Genomic DNA, 13787 nt, shown 5'->3' on the forward strand with positions numbered 1-13787 from the left:
TATCAGTTCTTCTTGTACAATTGTTTTACTGGGCAGGAATCGAAGAAAAAAAGAAACCTCCTTTTAACATTCTTAAGATTGCAATAACCAATGGCCAGGATAGTAGGTAGTTAGGTATACACGCTTCGCTAGAGTTACTTTTAGGGTCACCTTTATCTTGTTCACGAAATTCTAAGTGTCGTGTCAGTGTGGTTAGTTTAAGTTTCGAGTAGGATGGATGCGGGTGTGAAGACTGTACCGTTCAATCAAATGCAATCCAGAAGCCGTTTCAACGATACCGCTCATCTCGCCAGGTAGAAGTGCAAAGGAGGCATCCTCAAATTCCTTCTGCATATCACCTCTTCCAAAATATCCCCTATAAGACAAAATGGCGGGTCAGTATCTAGCCTCCCACGCGTGTACAGACACAATGAAACGAAAGCAGAAAGGAAATGAGTAAGGCAGAGAAAACTTACAAATCGCCACCCTTCCTAGCACTGGAACAATCGCTTTCCGTCTTTGCCAGTTCAGCGAGTGTGACACTACCTCCTCTGATCCTCTCTTCATACCCTTGCAGAATAGATCTAGCCTCCTCTTTAGTTCTCGTAATTTCCGCGTCCTTCCAGCTAGATGGTCTTCTGCTTCCCTCGTGTTTGACGAGTAGATGTGCAGCTCTAATTTTTTCCCCTTGAGGTTTGGAGCTTTGGTCGCTAGCTCCGGAAGAGGAGAATTTTGCGGCGATGTATGCTTTGAGCTTCTCGGAGTCGGTGCCCGGGGGGGATTCCCAGCGCGATTCTTGGGTTTGAGGGTGGAAGTAGTAAGGGATTCCGCGAGTTTTGGAGACGCGGATTTCCCAGTTTGGGGGGAGGCCGGCTTCTGACATCTTTTTTTTTTTATATTTTATTTTATTGTTTTGTTGTTTTGTTGTCTTCCTGTAGATTGCAGGTTTGTATCCGATGCTAGGATTGTATTTGAAGTTGATGTTGGAAGATGTTGAAGTTGGGGTTTGCAGTAGTTGGAGTGGGGGGTGTTTGTATTTTGGTGGTGGCGGGGATGGATGTATCGGATGAATGTTGGACAGCCAATGACACTGCCATGAGCCTACCCAGTTACTGGACCCGCACTGGTACGGCCCTGGGTCCACAGCTCCCCTAACAACCACGACCTCCATTCTCCGTCCACCATTCTTCATAGTCCTTCAATACTCTGATACTCCGATATTCCAATACTCCAATACTTCAATTCTAGTCTATACTGAACCGATACTTGGGGCTTTTTAATAAACCAGTCTAGTTGGACATTACATTAATTGTCCTTACATTCATGTGCTACTAAACCATGAAATCAGAATATACCAATCAAACCAACAATATTACTTAGGACTAACCCGTACATACATACATTCGCAGGATCCTATCTTGATCAATTGGCCCATTATAGCTATAGTAATACACAGATAACCCTCCAATTCACATATATTGTATATATCTAACGCCGTTTTAAGGAATCAATGTCAGATTCGCGCGGGCGTCTTGAAAGCTTTGAGAACGACAAAAAAGAAAGAAAGAAAGAAAGCCCTCATATCCAGTTTACAAACCTAATATAATACAAATAACCAGCCTGAATCTCAAAGCTTGTGATTAAATTATATTATCTACAATAACATATGCATATGACGTTATAAAGTGGAATGTCAGTGATAACTCACCCCGCATTATATATTATGCGTTATTCCCATCCTCATATTAAAAGACATAAGTCAGGAAATCGCCTCGCGCCCTGAAAATTAAACACTCATACAGTTGATGCTCAGTCAAATTACCGTACAATGCCCATAGCAGGCCTAAGCTTTTATCGATAAGAAGTGGGATCAATCTTGCAGGGGTGCTGGTTGGGGACAAGCGCCGACAAGCGAAAGAAAATTTTGTCATTCTGCGCCTCAACCACGACATGTAATGTACATGTACCAGATACACATCCATACAAAGAAAAAAAGAGACCTGGGGAAACCTAACCAAAATGGTTCCCACGATCGCGAGATTATACTTTTTCGTTCCCTGCTAGGAGCCCAGTGAATACGAGGCAGGTCTAAGCCGAGGTGAAATACCTCATAGATGCTGAAAATTGTGCGAAACTTCGTGATGTGGTATTTTGTGTGGTGACTTTTTGTTAGATTTGTGTGTGTATGATTCACAGCAGAAGAAGAAGAAGCTGTCTTCTTTATCCTCCGCTGTCTTCTACCAAACCAACCTTCTTTCCCTCTCCAACATCATCACCACCAATCAACAGACGGCATCACCACCACCATCACCACCCCCAGACATAGCTCTTACCCGTCTGCCTCAATCCACTGAGCTCCTACCGTCTTGATAACTGTCTTTCGACTTTAAAAGGCTTCATCCCTGGCTTCCCACCTGCTACATCAGCTACTACTTCAAGAGTCGCCCATCTTTCGCTCTACCAACTCCATTAGCTCGTCTGCTGCCTTTCACTCTCCCATACATCACCAAAACTAGACCAATTTCTTGTTAATATTAGTCTAGACGTTCATACTCAAGTGACCAAGTTACCGTCGTCTAGAAAGCTTCCCCGCCAGCTTCACGTCCGACCACCCCGCTTCTACCACCCCCACATTCGCCTCAATAACCACCAACATGTCGTTAACAAATTGTCGATACTACGAAGAGAAGTATCCCGAAGTGGATAGCTATGTCATGGTCAATGTTAAGCAGGTTCGTTCGCACACTTCCAAGCTACTTCCCGTCAAGCACTACCGGCTGGATATGATTACCGATACAATACCCAAAATGCTAGATTGCCGAGATGGGTGCATACGTAAAACTTCTCGAGTACGATAATATCGACGGCATGATCTTACTCTCCGAACTCTCCCGTCGTCGTATCCGTTCCATTCAAAAGCTCATCCGTGTTGGACGTAACGAAGTCGTTGTGGTTCTCAGAGTCGATAAGGAGAAGGGCTACATCGATCTCAGCAAGCGTCGTGTCAGTGCTGAGGATGTTGTTAAATGTGAGGAGCGTTTCAACAAATCTAAGATGGTACATTCCATCCTCCGACACGTTGCCGAAAAGACAAAGATTCCCTTGGAGGACCTTTACAGCTCGATATCTTGGCCTTTGATGAAGAAGTTCGGTCATACTGTTGATGCTTTCAAGTACTCTATCACGTAGGTCACCCAGGTCCGACTACTAAATGAGGCTGTATTTGTCACTCTAACCTATATTATCGCTTCCAAGAAACCCCGATATGTGGGACGAGATCACTTTCCCGAATGAGGCTGTCAAGGAAGAGCTGATGACCTACATTGGAAAACGTTTGACCCCACAACCAACCAAGGTCCGTGCCGACGTCGAAGTCACATGCTTCGGATATGATGGTATCGATGCTATCAAGGACGCCCTCCGCGCTGCAGAGGCTAAACAGACTGCCGAAACCCCAGTCAAAGTCAAGCTTGTTTCTCCACCACTCTACGTTCTCACTTCTCAGTGTTTGTCGAAAGAATCCGGTATCGCCGTTCTTGAATCTGCGATCCAAGCTATTGACGAAAACATCAAGGCAGCAGGGGGTGTTTGTGCCATCAAAATGGCTCCCAAGGCAGTCACAGAGAGCGATGACGCTGAACTCAAGAAACTCATGGAGGAGAAGGCTCTCGAGAACATGGAGGTTTCCGGTGATGAGTCGGAAGGTGAAGTTGGCGATGTTGCAGGGACTGATGAGTAGAAACCTTCAGAAACTGATGCTGAGCCAGCCGCCAACGGCGAGTCTGATGCCCCAGTTGCTGACGCCCCGAACTCCCCTCGTGCTAGCATTCCACTAACTCCAAGGAAAGGAGGAAACGACGCTTCAGGAGAAAGGGAAGACAATACCGAAGCTGAAGGTAGTTCTGGGTTCTGATCAGTGTTGCACTAGGCGTTAACTATTGCTTCTGAACTCAGATAAGCTCGCTTCTTGAACATATCTTACCTCTATCTTGTTTCTTCTACTATTTCGGGGGTGTTCATCCTTTTCCTTTTGTTAGTTTTCTTGTTTGCAATATTCTTCTTCCACCTTGCATCCTTTCCTCTTTTCTCTTTTCTTATGGTTTTTTTTTTTTCACGACATTAACGATTCTCGCACAAAAGTTCTTACTGTTTCTCTGCTCCCGCACAAGTACAGGCACAAGAACGGTGTTGAATGTATTTAACTTCTTTTCTTTTTGTTTCTCCTTGAGATTAAAAGAATGGGTGTATGCTTCCGCTTTTTTCTCTCTCTATTTTACTCTTTTTCCTCTTTGGAAATATCCTAAAGTATTCGTTAATGGTGTCAACTATTCCCTTATGTTCTTTTCTTATATGTGTCTATAGGCATTTTCGGATACCGATGTCATAAGTTTCCTATGTATGATGGGGGGGTCGTTTCGTAAATCAGTTCGTCTGTGCATTTCTAAACGGTCGGAGACGTTTCTTTGGATGCCCTTGTAGGATTCTCTTCTGCAGGATTATCTATGGCTGAGGAGATAACGATAGGCCTGTTGTCTCCATAAAAGCGTCCAACGTTATAGCTATACGCTTTACTTGCCGTCCATATTTCGACGATGGCGATGCAGCGCGGAGCGAACTAGAATTGACGGCAGCATTAATACTAATCCCTTCTGAGAATTTGATGTCCCACAGCTGCACCGGTTGCAATTGTAAGCATATGCACCCACCCATGGACCCAAATGCAAACTATTAAAAATGGGTTTGCGAAGTGCTACGCTTGGCATCAAGGTCACGACGGTATTCTGATATCCCAAAACAGAAAAAAAGACCCGCCCTTTTAACGCCACCGTGCGTCCAACCAATCAGAGAAATGCCTTTTCTATACCCAAGAACTTCAACCAAAAGCTTCCCTGCAGCCCTCGTAGGCAGATATGTGCTCTCACTACTTATTTACATAGTACTACGCAGCAAGAGACTGCGGCTGAGCGATATGGATCGGCCGAGCGAGCTTGAGCTCTTCACACAATGCGCCCGCGCCCTATCGGCTCTTGCTTGCGCATGCATGATTGATGATTAAACCGCTAGCTTTGTTCTCGTCCATGGTTTATTATTCAAAGCTCTGACATTTCTTTCCCTTTTTCATACCCTTTTCCACCTGCATTCTCTATCTATTCTAGAATCGATTCGATATTGTATTCCCCTTTTCTCTCCAGATCGAATTCCATGAAATGCAGCGCCTAAACCCCAGTTTCCGATCCATGCGCCTGTAGCTAGCCAATTGCAATACCCCCCCACGCCGATTCCACATGTACTACACAGCCTACAACCCCGAATCCAACATCCCCAACGCGGCAAGTTTAAACAGCAGTGGCAGCCATTCAATGTCCAATTCCAGTTACACCACAGACCTCAAAACCGGAGCCGCCGTAGAAGTTATTCTCCCCGTTCTCGCTACCTTCGGCATCTTCCTACGTTTCTACATCCGCATCAAAAACTCCATTTCCATAAAATGGGACGACTACTTCATCCTTTTGTCTCTACCATTAACGTGGGCACTCTGGGCTATATGGGTTTATATCACCGTAACAATTGTCCCGTCTACAATATCCACATTACCTTTGGACCGACTATCGAAATTCCTGTTATGGCTATGGATTCACGATCTCTGCAATGTTCTCGCGGTGATGTTGATTAAAATCTCAATCGTACTATTTTACTACCGAGCCTTCGCAACGACCCAAAAGGCCAAATACTGGCTTTCCGGAATATTCCTCCTCAGTATCCTCCAGTTTATAATGCGAATAGTGAACATCTTCGTCAGCTGTTTCCCACTAAAGGACACCTGGGAGAACCCCTGGAACTGTCCATCACCCGAAAACGGCGGAACAGATTATCTCCACAAGTTAACCATAGTAACAGAGGTATTCGGACTATTCACGGAGTTTATGTTATTAATCTACCCGTTCCCGTTTGTTTGGAAGTCGCATTTGGAGATATCGAAAAAATTGGCGTTGTGTATTGTTTTCTTCACGGGGTTTGTCACTTGTGCGACACAGGCGGTGAGGATTTATGTGTTAGAGATGTATTTGTATCATCCGTCGGATCTGGGGAGGGATGTTACGGCTCCGAGTTTGGTGCTTTGCGCTCTGTTTGAAACCGGATTGGGGACTTTTGTGGTCTGTGTGGTGGCGATTTGGGGCCCCGTTAGGGAGTATTTCAGGGGGGTGTTACTCGGGAAGGTGAAGAATGTTGGAATAACAGATAGTTTACCTACGCAGGAGAAAAGGAGGTCTGGGAGGAATAGTAGGACTATCGTACCGGTTAGTTCTACGGGAGGGACTATGACCACCGGGACTTCGACATTGGTGGGGGGAGTGGATAAGAGGGGGGAATTAGTGGGGAGTCCAGTTGTGAGTGAGAGGTCGGGGCTGATGACGCCGTACCCTACTGAGGATCTGGAGGAAATGGAACCTTGGGGGAGGAATATAGCTGGAATATCGAGGACATCCTAGGCTGGGATCTTTTATAGCAATTTTTCAACTAAAACTTTGGGCATAGCGGCTGGCGTTTATGGGGAGTTATTTTATATAGTCCTTATATAGACATCGATATAGGAGCGGATGTAAATATGCAGTGGCACTCTGATATATGAGTAGTCATTCAGAATATTAATTAGATAACGAACATTTAATCATGGTCTTATATCTTAAAACATCGTACTGATAATAGATCTATATTGAGACAGTACCTGAGCTATATACAAAATAGCATTGCTGTGATTATGAACTGGACTCGAGAGTAGTTATAAACAACGCAGATTGTAAGTTGTATTTTAGAATTGACGATGCTGCCCTCGAGACTATGCCTGGTTTAGTCTCGAGGAGCCTGTATACACAATATATCTGTATACCCAAGTAGTTAGATGTATATTTTATTAATAGGTACCTACTTAACTACTTAGTTAATTTAAAGAGGATCTGAATTCAATCCTCTTTCTTCCCAAAACTAAACACAAAGTCCTCATCATCCATATATCCATTCATATCCCACAACTTCCTCCTCGCCCACTCCACCTTCTCCTTCCCACCTTCCTTCTCCAAGTTCTCGAACCCCTCCGTGATCAATTCCCATTGCTTATACCTCCTCTCCCCCCATTGTTCGTCTCTAGACCTCTCCACATCTTCGTCTCTAGTCCTCGAATGCCATCCGTTGACATCATCACAAATTTGAATCTTATAACCCGTCTGTTCCTTATACTCCTCCCAAGGATTCTTCCCGTTCGCAAATGCAATCCATAACCTCGCCATCTCCTCAGACTGTCGTTGATAAAACTTATTTCGATGGGTAGGGTACCGTTCTCGAAATGTCATGAACTGGTAAAACATTTCGACAAAGTGATGGCCCGAAACGTAGGAGAATGGTGACCCGGGCCACGGATTCGGTAAGTTGAATTGATATCTGAAAACCTTTTGTTTCCTCCCATCCCCACTAGCCTGAGGGTTATAATATGCCTTAGATAACCCATCGACCATCTGCACGGTAGGCTGTTGAAAGAATAGATCTCCAATCAAATACATCACCCTCACAAAAAACTTCATTTGATCCATCCACACCCCTTCGTCGGGTTCAATATCATAACTGTCCAAGATCTTTGTCCCCATCTCCTGCCCGAATACCGTTTTGAACATCTTAACAAACTTCTTATGTTTCGCATGTGTCAATCCGTTCCTAAATATGTATCCTTCCCAAAAGTCGTCGCCAACGATAACACCATCAACCCACTCCCTCTTTGCGGTTAGTTCCACATGGTTCGAATAAACCGGCACCACTCCTTCCAATTTCTTAAAAAACGTCCCTTCACTTCCATAATAAGTCTCCATAACTGCCCCTCCGATGCCAATAAATTCCTCCCAAAGCCGTTCTTGCGGTATATTCCTTAGAACCTCCAATCTTTGCTCTTTAGTCCCACCAGCATCCCCTCCTATACTTTTCAACAGCTTTTCATATATCCCGTTGACTTCATCCCACTTCAAAGTCCGTCCAAAAGTCGCAACATTCCCACTTTGCATAGCACATCTTGAAAACAACGGTTCGTCTGCCAATAAATGTAACGCAATACTCATGCTCCCGGCAGATTCTCCAAACACCGTAACCCTGTCTTCATCACCACCGAAGCCTCCTATGAACTTTTTAACCCACAAGAGAGCCTTCCGTTGATCGAAAAGCCCTTGGTTAAAAATCTCTTCATCCCCGTTTTCGATCGCCTCGTCTAATAAATCTTGACTTGCGAGACCGGCGAATGCACCTAGTCGGTATCCGATCGAGATTAAGATTGTTGGAGTGGAGGAATCGGTGATGGAGAAGGATGCTAATCGAATGGTTTCATGCATTGAAGAAATGTGACCTGCACCTTCGGTGAAGGCTCCACCGTGGAGGTAGATCAAAACGGGGAGTTTTTGGAGGTGATTAAGTTGTTCTAATGATCCTGATGAAACAATATCTAGTTGGGATTTTATGGCGGAGATGGTGAGGGTTAGACATTTGAATTCGTCGTATTGGCGGGGAAGTTCCCCGGGGAGATCAGAAGGGTCATGGGCGCGGCCGGGACAGGCGAATCCATATTCTGTGAATTGACGGTGAGGACGGTGGTCGAAGATTTCGGGAATTGCGGAGAGGGGTTCTGAGGGACGGAAACGGGCGGGGATGGTGGCGTAGGGGATTGAGCGGAAGTGAACTACTGAATCGTTTTCGACGAGGCGGCCTGTGAGGGGGCCTAAGACCGGGTGGGGGAATGTATAAGTCTCGTATGACATCTTGAATGACCGAATATTATAAATATAAATTTAAATGTACGATGTTAATATTGGTTCTACGTCTATAATTTTACGTCTATAGACGGCTATAGATTCATGGAATACAATAAATGGGGAATTGAACATCAAGCTTTATATATACCTATAAACATATATATTTCGGACCCATATAGGTCCGGTATGCAAAATGCGGGATAGTGCTATATAGTCGCCAATGTGCATCTGTGGATCGTATATGTGTATTTATCCGGGGAGACCTTGCTAGGCCCGCCGGTTTAATACGTGTTAATACCTGTCAAGGTCTACCTTCTCGATTTGGTGATTCTGGTGATCATATGAACCGAACTACAAATGTACGAAAGATCGATAATTGATCATGTATGATTGCTTTCATGTACACTTGTGTAAATAGGTACGTATAGATGTGTACTATAGACGTTGTTTAATCACAACATGCTGGATTATAACTTAGCGAAAGAATCCAGTGCATATGCATACCCTTGCCAAAAATAATATTTCATTGTATGTAAAACTGCAGATATACAAGTTTAAACGTTTTATCATTTCCCAAATAAACTACCTAGGTATATATAATTATATTTAAAACCCCTAGCATGTCTGATATAGATACGTTTGTACGACGTAGTCTCGTATTGCAGACGCGGTCCACACTTTGACGACGCACGTATGTAAGTAAACTAAATAGCTAGGAGTTAGTTAGATGCCTGGCTTATGGAATAACAGATTTAGTTCACTTTGCGTCTAAGTTACGTTACACGTACATACCTCGAGCTCAGCGCCTGTATGAACCTTGCATGGGGAACAATAGTCTCGAGACAGATGAGGTCAGGGGACAATAGTCTCGAGGGCGTGAAATAGTTGATACTAATCCAACCAACATGCATTCTTTCTTAAATTAAACAAGCAATCCTCCCTGGTCTCGAGGCTACAATCCTCCAAACGCTCAAGGACAAGGTATACTAAGTTGGTATCATGTATACAGCCTTGCCATGTTACACAAGCGTTACTAGCATGAAGTTTCGAAGGTTTTTAATTAAGAAAGATAAAGTCAGCAACTTCTCGCAGCCTCCAAAAAGCTGACTGGTCGGCTACCGACTCCTTCGCACCCAGCGAATTAGCTATCTGGTACGTATCGATAGTCGAGATCGTTTTTTTCCAATTCCACGCCCCTCCCCCTGCTACATAACTAGCTAGTCCCAAATGAGTGACGTGCATGGGGCTGGGCGTACGTCAACACTTTTGGACGCGATGCCGTGCATGCATTCGCATTCCCCAAAGGTGGGTTCTTTGGATTTCGTAAACTCCGTGCGGGGGTAGCCAATTGAAGCTTTCGGCTGAAAAACATGCTGGGCCTTGGTCAGCTGTTCCAGTTTTGAGCTGAAGAAAAGTTGGGAATCTTGAAAGTCCTAACTGTCTGTCTCGTTTCTTTCTTCCTTTAGATCTAAAATTTAATTTAATCCCGCGTGAATACGGGCGTGTCCCAGCCACTTCTCCTCTTCAGTCCCATCCCCCTCTTTCCTCCCAAACTCTCCGTAGGCTGGTTGCGTCTAGCTGTTAATGGGCTTTCTCTCTAGTCTGTGTTTCTGAACTTGTATCCCTCGCTAGAGAAGTGAAACTGCGGAAGTTAGCATTGATTGACGGTTGCGGTTGACGTCAAATTCAAATCAAAGGCTGAGGTTACGCTACTTTAATTTAATTCTTAAAGGGGAACACAGCTGTGTAACCATCACCGACCTCACCCAACTAAATAAAACCAAACATCAACTTTAATTAACAGCTTTAACGGTACAGAAGATACAGAAGAAAGACAATAATTAAACTGTTGATAACAATACAATACCAGTTTAACTACCTAGGACTAGGGATCTGAAGGAAGAAAGAGGAAAGGAAGGGAAAAAAGGATATCTAATTGAACAAAATACTAATTGTTCAAATGACAAAGTAACTTCAAACAAAATAAACCAATCCCGGAGCGCTCCCCCTTCCAAAAACCGATCAAGAGAGATCTAGAATTGAATCCAAAAAAAAAGGGCCAAAATGGTGGACATGCATAAACTGATCTATGGGAATCATCATCGCAGCTATACCCCCCGCCGCCATGCTCTCGCCAGCCGGCGCCGTACTACCCACCATAATGCAATAGAAGAACAGCCCACGGGCATCGATGCCAAAACCGTAACCTTAGTTGCCATGCGCATCAAATACCTCGTCGAAGAAACCGTTCCCTGCGAACTCGACGAAGATCAAATCACCAGACCTCATTCCGCAATAATCAACAACAATATCATCGAGTTAGCCCGGAACGCCGGAGGAGACGAGAATAAGTCGTGTGTAATATACTGTCTTCTCGTCTGCCTCGAATGGTTCCGTTGGCAATCCAAGAAAGAACTTTATGACGCGGATCTAGGACAATTGCGTGCTGTGGCTTGTCAGATACTTGCGAAGAGAATCATTGAATCTACTGATGACCAGGATTACCTATTTCAAGAACTCCTTGTCAAACGATTCAGTCACTTACAGAATAGTGAGAGAACGGATCCTATGAGTGCTGTCGAAAGGGCCGTGGATCTTCACGCTTTGGATGTCATCGGTTCCTCTGGTTATCAGAAGTGTATAAAATACCTCTGGAACGGATGGATCATTCAAGATGAACTCGACCCTACGCAATTCGTATGCTACGATAAACTCACGTCGGTAAACTACTGGAACCACGTACACCCGGACCGTCTCAAAGCTCCAGCCTACCAGAATGCATTTCAAATACTTGTTTCGTTCATTTATTTGGCGTTGTATACCGCTGCTATCAATACCGTAAACCCGGATGGAGATATTGACATTGTCGAGGGTATTCTGTACGTCTTCACTGTAGGATTCATCTTCGATGAGGCTGCAAAGTTTTGGAAAGTCGGACGATGGTATCTCGGATTTTGGAACGTCTTCAATGTAAGTTTCTGCCCCAAAAACATCAATAAGTAGTTTTCTAACATTGAAATTAGTGTATTCTATATACCCTCATGACTACATCTTTCGTCCTTCGCTGCGTAGCCCTTTCCGAGCCAATAGACACACCGGATCGGATAAAATATAATGTCCTCAGTTACAATTTTCTTGCATTCTCCGCCGTACGTATTAGACCATGAGACCCACTGTGGACCTTGACTAAACAGTTCATCATCTAGCCCATGTTCTGGTGCCGAGTTCTGCTTTATTTGGATTCATTCCGCGTCTTTGGCGCTATGCTCGTAATCCTCAAGCAAATGTTCCAGGAAACCTTCATCTTCTTCTCTTTACTAATCATCATCATGGTCGGGTAAGCTGAAGAACACCTTGATCACGATCACAAAAGCGGTTTATATTTGTTTAATAAAAATAATACTAATATCCATTTAGATTTCTCCAAGCCTTCATCGGCCTCGACAATACCGACGCGGAAGAAGCACCACCAATGACCGGCTTCATCTTCCGTACAATGACGAATGCCATCCTTCAATCCCCCGAATTCGACAGTTTTGATAAATTCTCCCCACCGTTTGGAATGATTCTCTACTATATCTTCACATTCGTCATCATGGTCTTGGTATGTTATCAATTTTTCCAATACAAAAATTTATATATTAGAAGGATCTTCTAACCAATGGACCTCATAGCTGCTTAACATCCTTATCGCACTATTTAACAGTGCCTACGAAGATATCACCGGTAATGCAACCGACGAATTTATGGCTTTGGTATAATCCCCTCCTCTCCCATCCTCCTGATATTTTCTAAGCATAATACACAATACTAACTACAATATCCACCCAATAGTTCGCTCAAAAGACCCTTCAATTCGTCCGCGCTCCTGATGAAAACGTCTTTTTACCCCGTAAGCCTTTCACGCATACCAAGAAAATAAAAACACAAAAAATAGAATACAATAAAAATGCTAACGAAACATAATCCCCCCGCTTCAATATAGCATTCAATTTAATCGAGGTCTTCTTCCTCGTAATCCCCTTCGAATGGTGGATGGACCGTAAACGATACGCAAAACTCAATGACCGAGTTCTCGTAAGCTCACCCCCCAATTTACCCAATATCTCTACCAATCCCTCCGCCCAGAAAAAGAACCAAACCAACTAACAAAAAAAAACCCGTTCCTTTTTTATCACAGAGCGTCTGCTACCTCCCCCTCCTCTTCATCTCCGCTTTGGTAGATACCCGCAACGCCCGCCACATCGCCCACAACCGCGCCCACGGCCAACCAGACGACGACGAACGCGAAGAATGGGAAGAACTCGACAATCACGCCGACTTTGAGAACTCAGATTGGAAGGAGAAAGTCAAGAATGCTGTTCCAAATGTAGAGGAGGATATTAGTACGCAGGAGATCAAAAAGGTTAGAAAGGAACTGCAAGATTTGGTGGATAAGATTGAGAAGGCCGGGTTATTAAGGGTCGAAGTTGAGGATTTGTTGAAGGAAGATACGCCGGAGGCTATTAGGGCGCCTGATGCTGAGTAGGTAGGTAGTTAGGTACTTAATTATTAATGAGCTGCAAAAGAAGGTAACAGGCGATGAGGTAATGAGGCTTTGACTCAAGAGTTCCTGGATTCAAGGCTAAGGAGATGGCGGTGATGGAGTGGAATATACACAAGCAGCAGAATGGATGAAAGTTATCGATGAGGATGTTCAAATTTTTTATTTTTTTTTTGTCGCCGTTCCCTTCTTGTATAGCATCCAGGTGTCTTTACCTTTCTGTTTTTAAATGCTTCAATTTCCCTTTGCAATCTTATGTTCATAGCGATAGCACAGCCTTTATTGATGCCTACAAAGTACATGCTGGAATCAAAGTTACAAGCACAATCGATCCAACGTTAACCTCAATTATACCTTCAACAAAACGAGACCAACAGCCGATATGATACATACTATCTCTACCTCTTCCTCCCATCACAAACTCCTCAAATGATATCACAATCTAAGGCATTCGAAATCCTCTTAACATAGTAAACAGC

General features: G+C 44.0%; 5 protein-coding genes across 5 annotated transcripts; 3 read left to right on the plus strand and 2 right to left on the minus strand.

Annotated features, from left to right (window-relative positions):
- Window positions 1-161: 161 nt before the first annotated feature.
- Window positions 162-862, minus strand: AOL_s00109g6 (uncharacterized protein; the record flags this gene model as incomplete). The annotated part of the gene is made up of 3 exons (XM_011126487.1): window positions 162-171; window positions 239-355; window positions 456-862. 3 exons carry the CDS (start codon window positions 860-862, stop codon window positions 162-164), a joined length of 534 nt encoding a protein of 177 aa, XP_011124789.1.
- Window positions 863-2633: 1771 nt separating this feature from the next.
- AOL_s00109g7 (uncharacterized protein) lies at window positions 2634-3718 on the plus strand (the record flags this gene model as incomplete). Its single annotated transcript, XM_011126488.1, has 3 exons — window positions 2634-2711; window positions 2794-3164; window positions 3235-3718. The coding sequence occupies 3 exons, from the start codon at window positions 2634-2636 to the stop codon at window positions 3716-3718; spliced, it is 933 nt and encodes a 310-aa protein (XP_011124790.1).
- A 1546-nt stretch (window positions 3719-5264) lies between these two features.
- Window positions 5265-6470, plus strand: AOL_s00109g8 (uncharacterized protein; the record flags this gene model as incomplete). The annotated part of the gene is made up of 1 exon (XM_011126489.1): window positions 5265-6470. The coding sequence occupies one exon, from the start codon at window positions 5265-5267 to the stop codon at window positions 6468-6470; it is 1206 nt and encodes a 401-aa protein (XP_011124791.1).
- A 471-nt stretch (window positions 6471-6941) lies between these two features.
- Window positions 6942-8771, minus strand: AOL_s00109g9 (uncharacterized protein; the record flags this gene model as incomplete). Its single annotated transcript, XM_011126490.1, has 1 exon — window positions 6942-8771. The coding sequence occupies one exon, from the start codon at window positions 8769-8771 to the stop codon at window positions 6942-6944; it is 1830 nt and encodes a 609-aa protein (XP_011124792.1).
- Window positions 8772-10829: 2058 nt separating this feature from the next.
- AOL_s00109g10 (uncharacterized protein) lies at window positions 10830-13293 on the plus strand (the record flags this gene model as incomplete). The annotated part of the gene is made up of 8 exons (XM_011126491.1): window positions 10830-11735; window positions 11789-11914; window positions 11972-12102; window positions 12183-12369; window positions 12440-12520; window positions 12600-12657; window positions 12751-12842; window positions 12946-13293. 8 exons carry the CDS (start codon window positions 10830-10832, stop codon window positions 13291-13293), a joined length of 1929 nt encoding a protein of 642 aa, XP_011124793.1.
- Between the last annotated feature and the right edge of the window lie 494 nt (window positions 13294-13787).

The sequence above is a fragment of the Orbilia oligospora genome (assembly GCF_000225545.1).
Source record: "Orbilia oligospora ATCC 24927 unplaced genomic scaffold scaffold00109, whole genome shotgun sequence".
Taxonomy (NCBI): Eukaryota; Fungi; Ascomycota; class Orbiliomycetes; order Orbiliales; family Orbiliaceae; genus Orbilia; species Orbilia oligospora.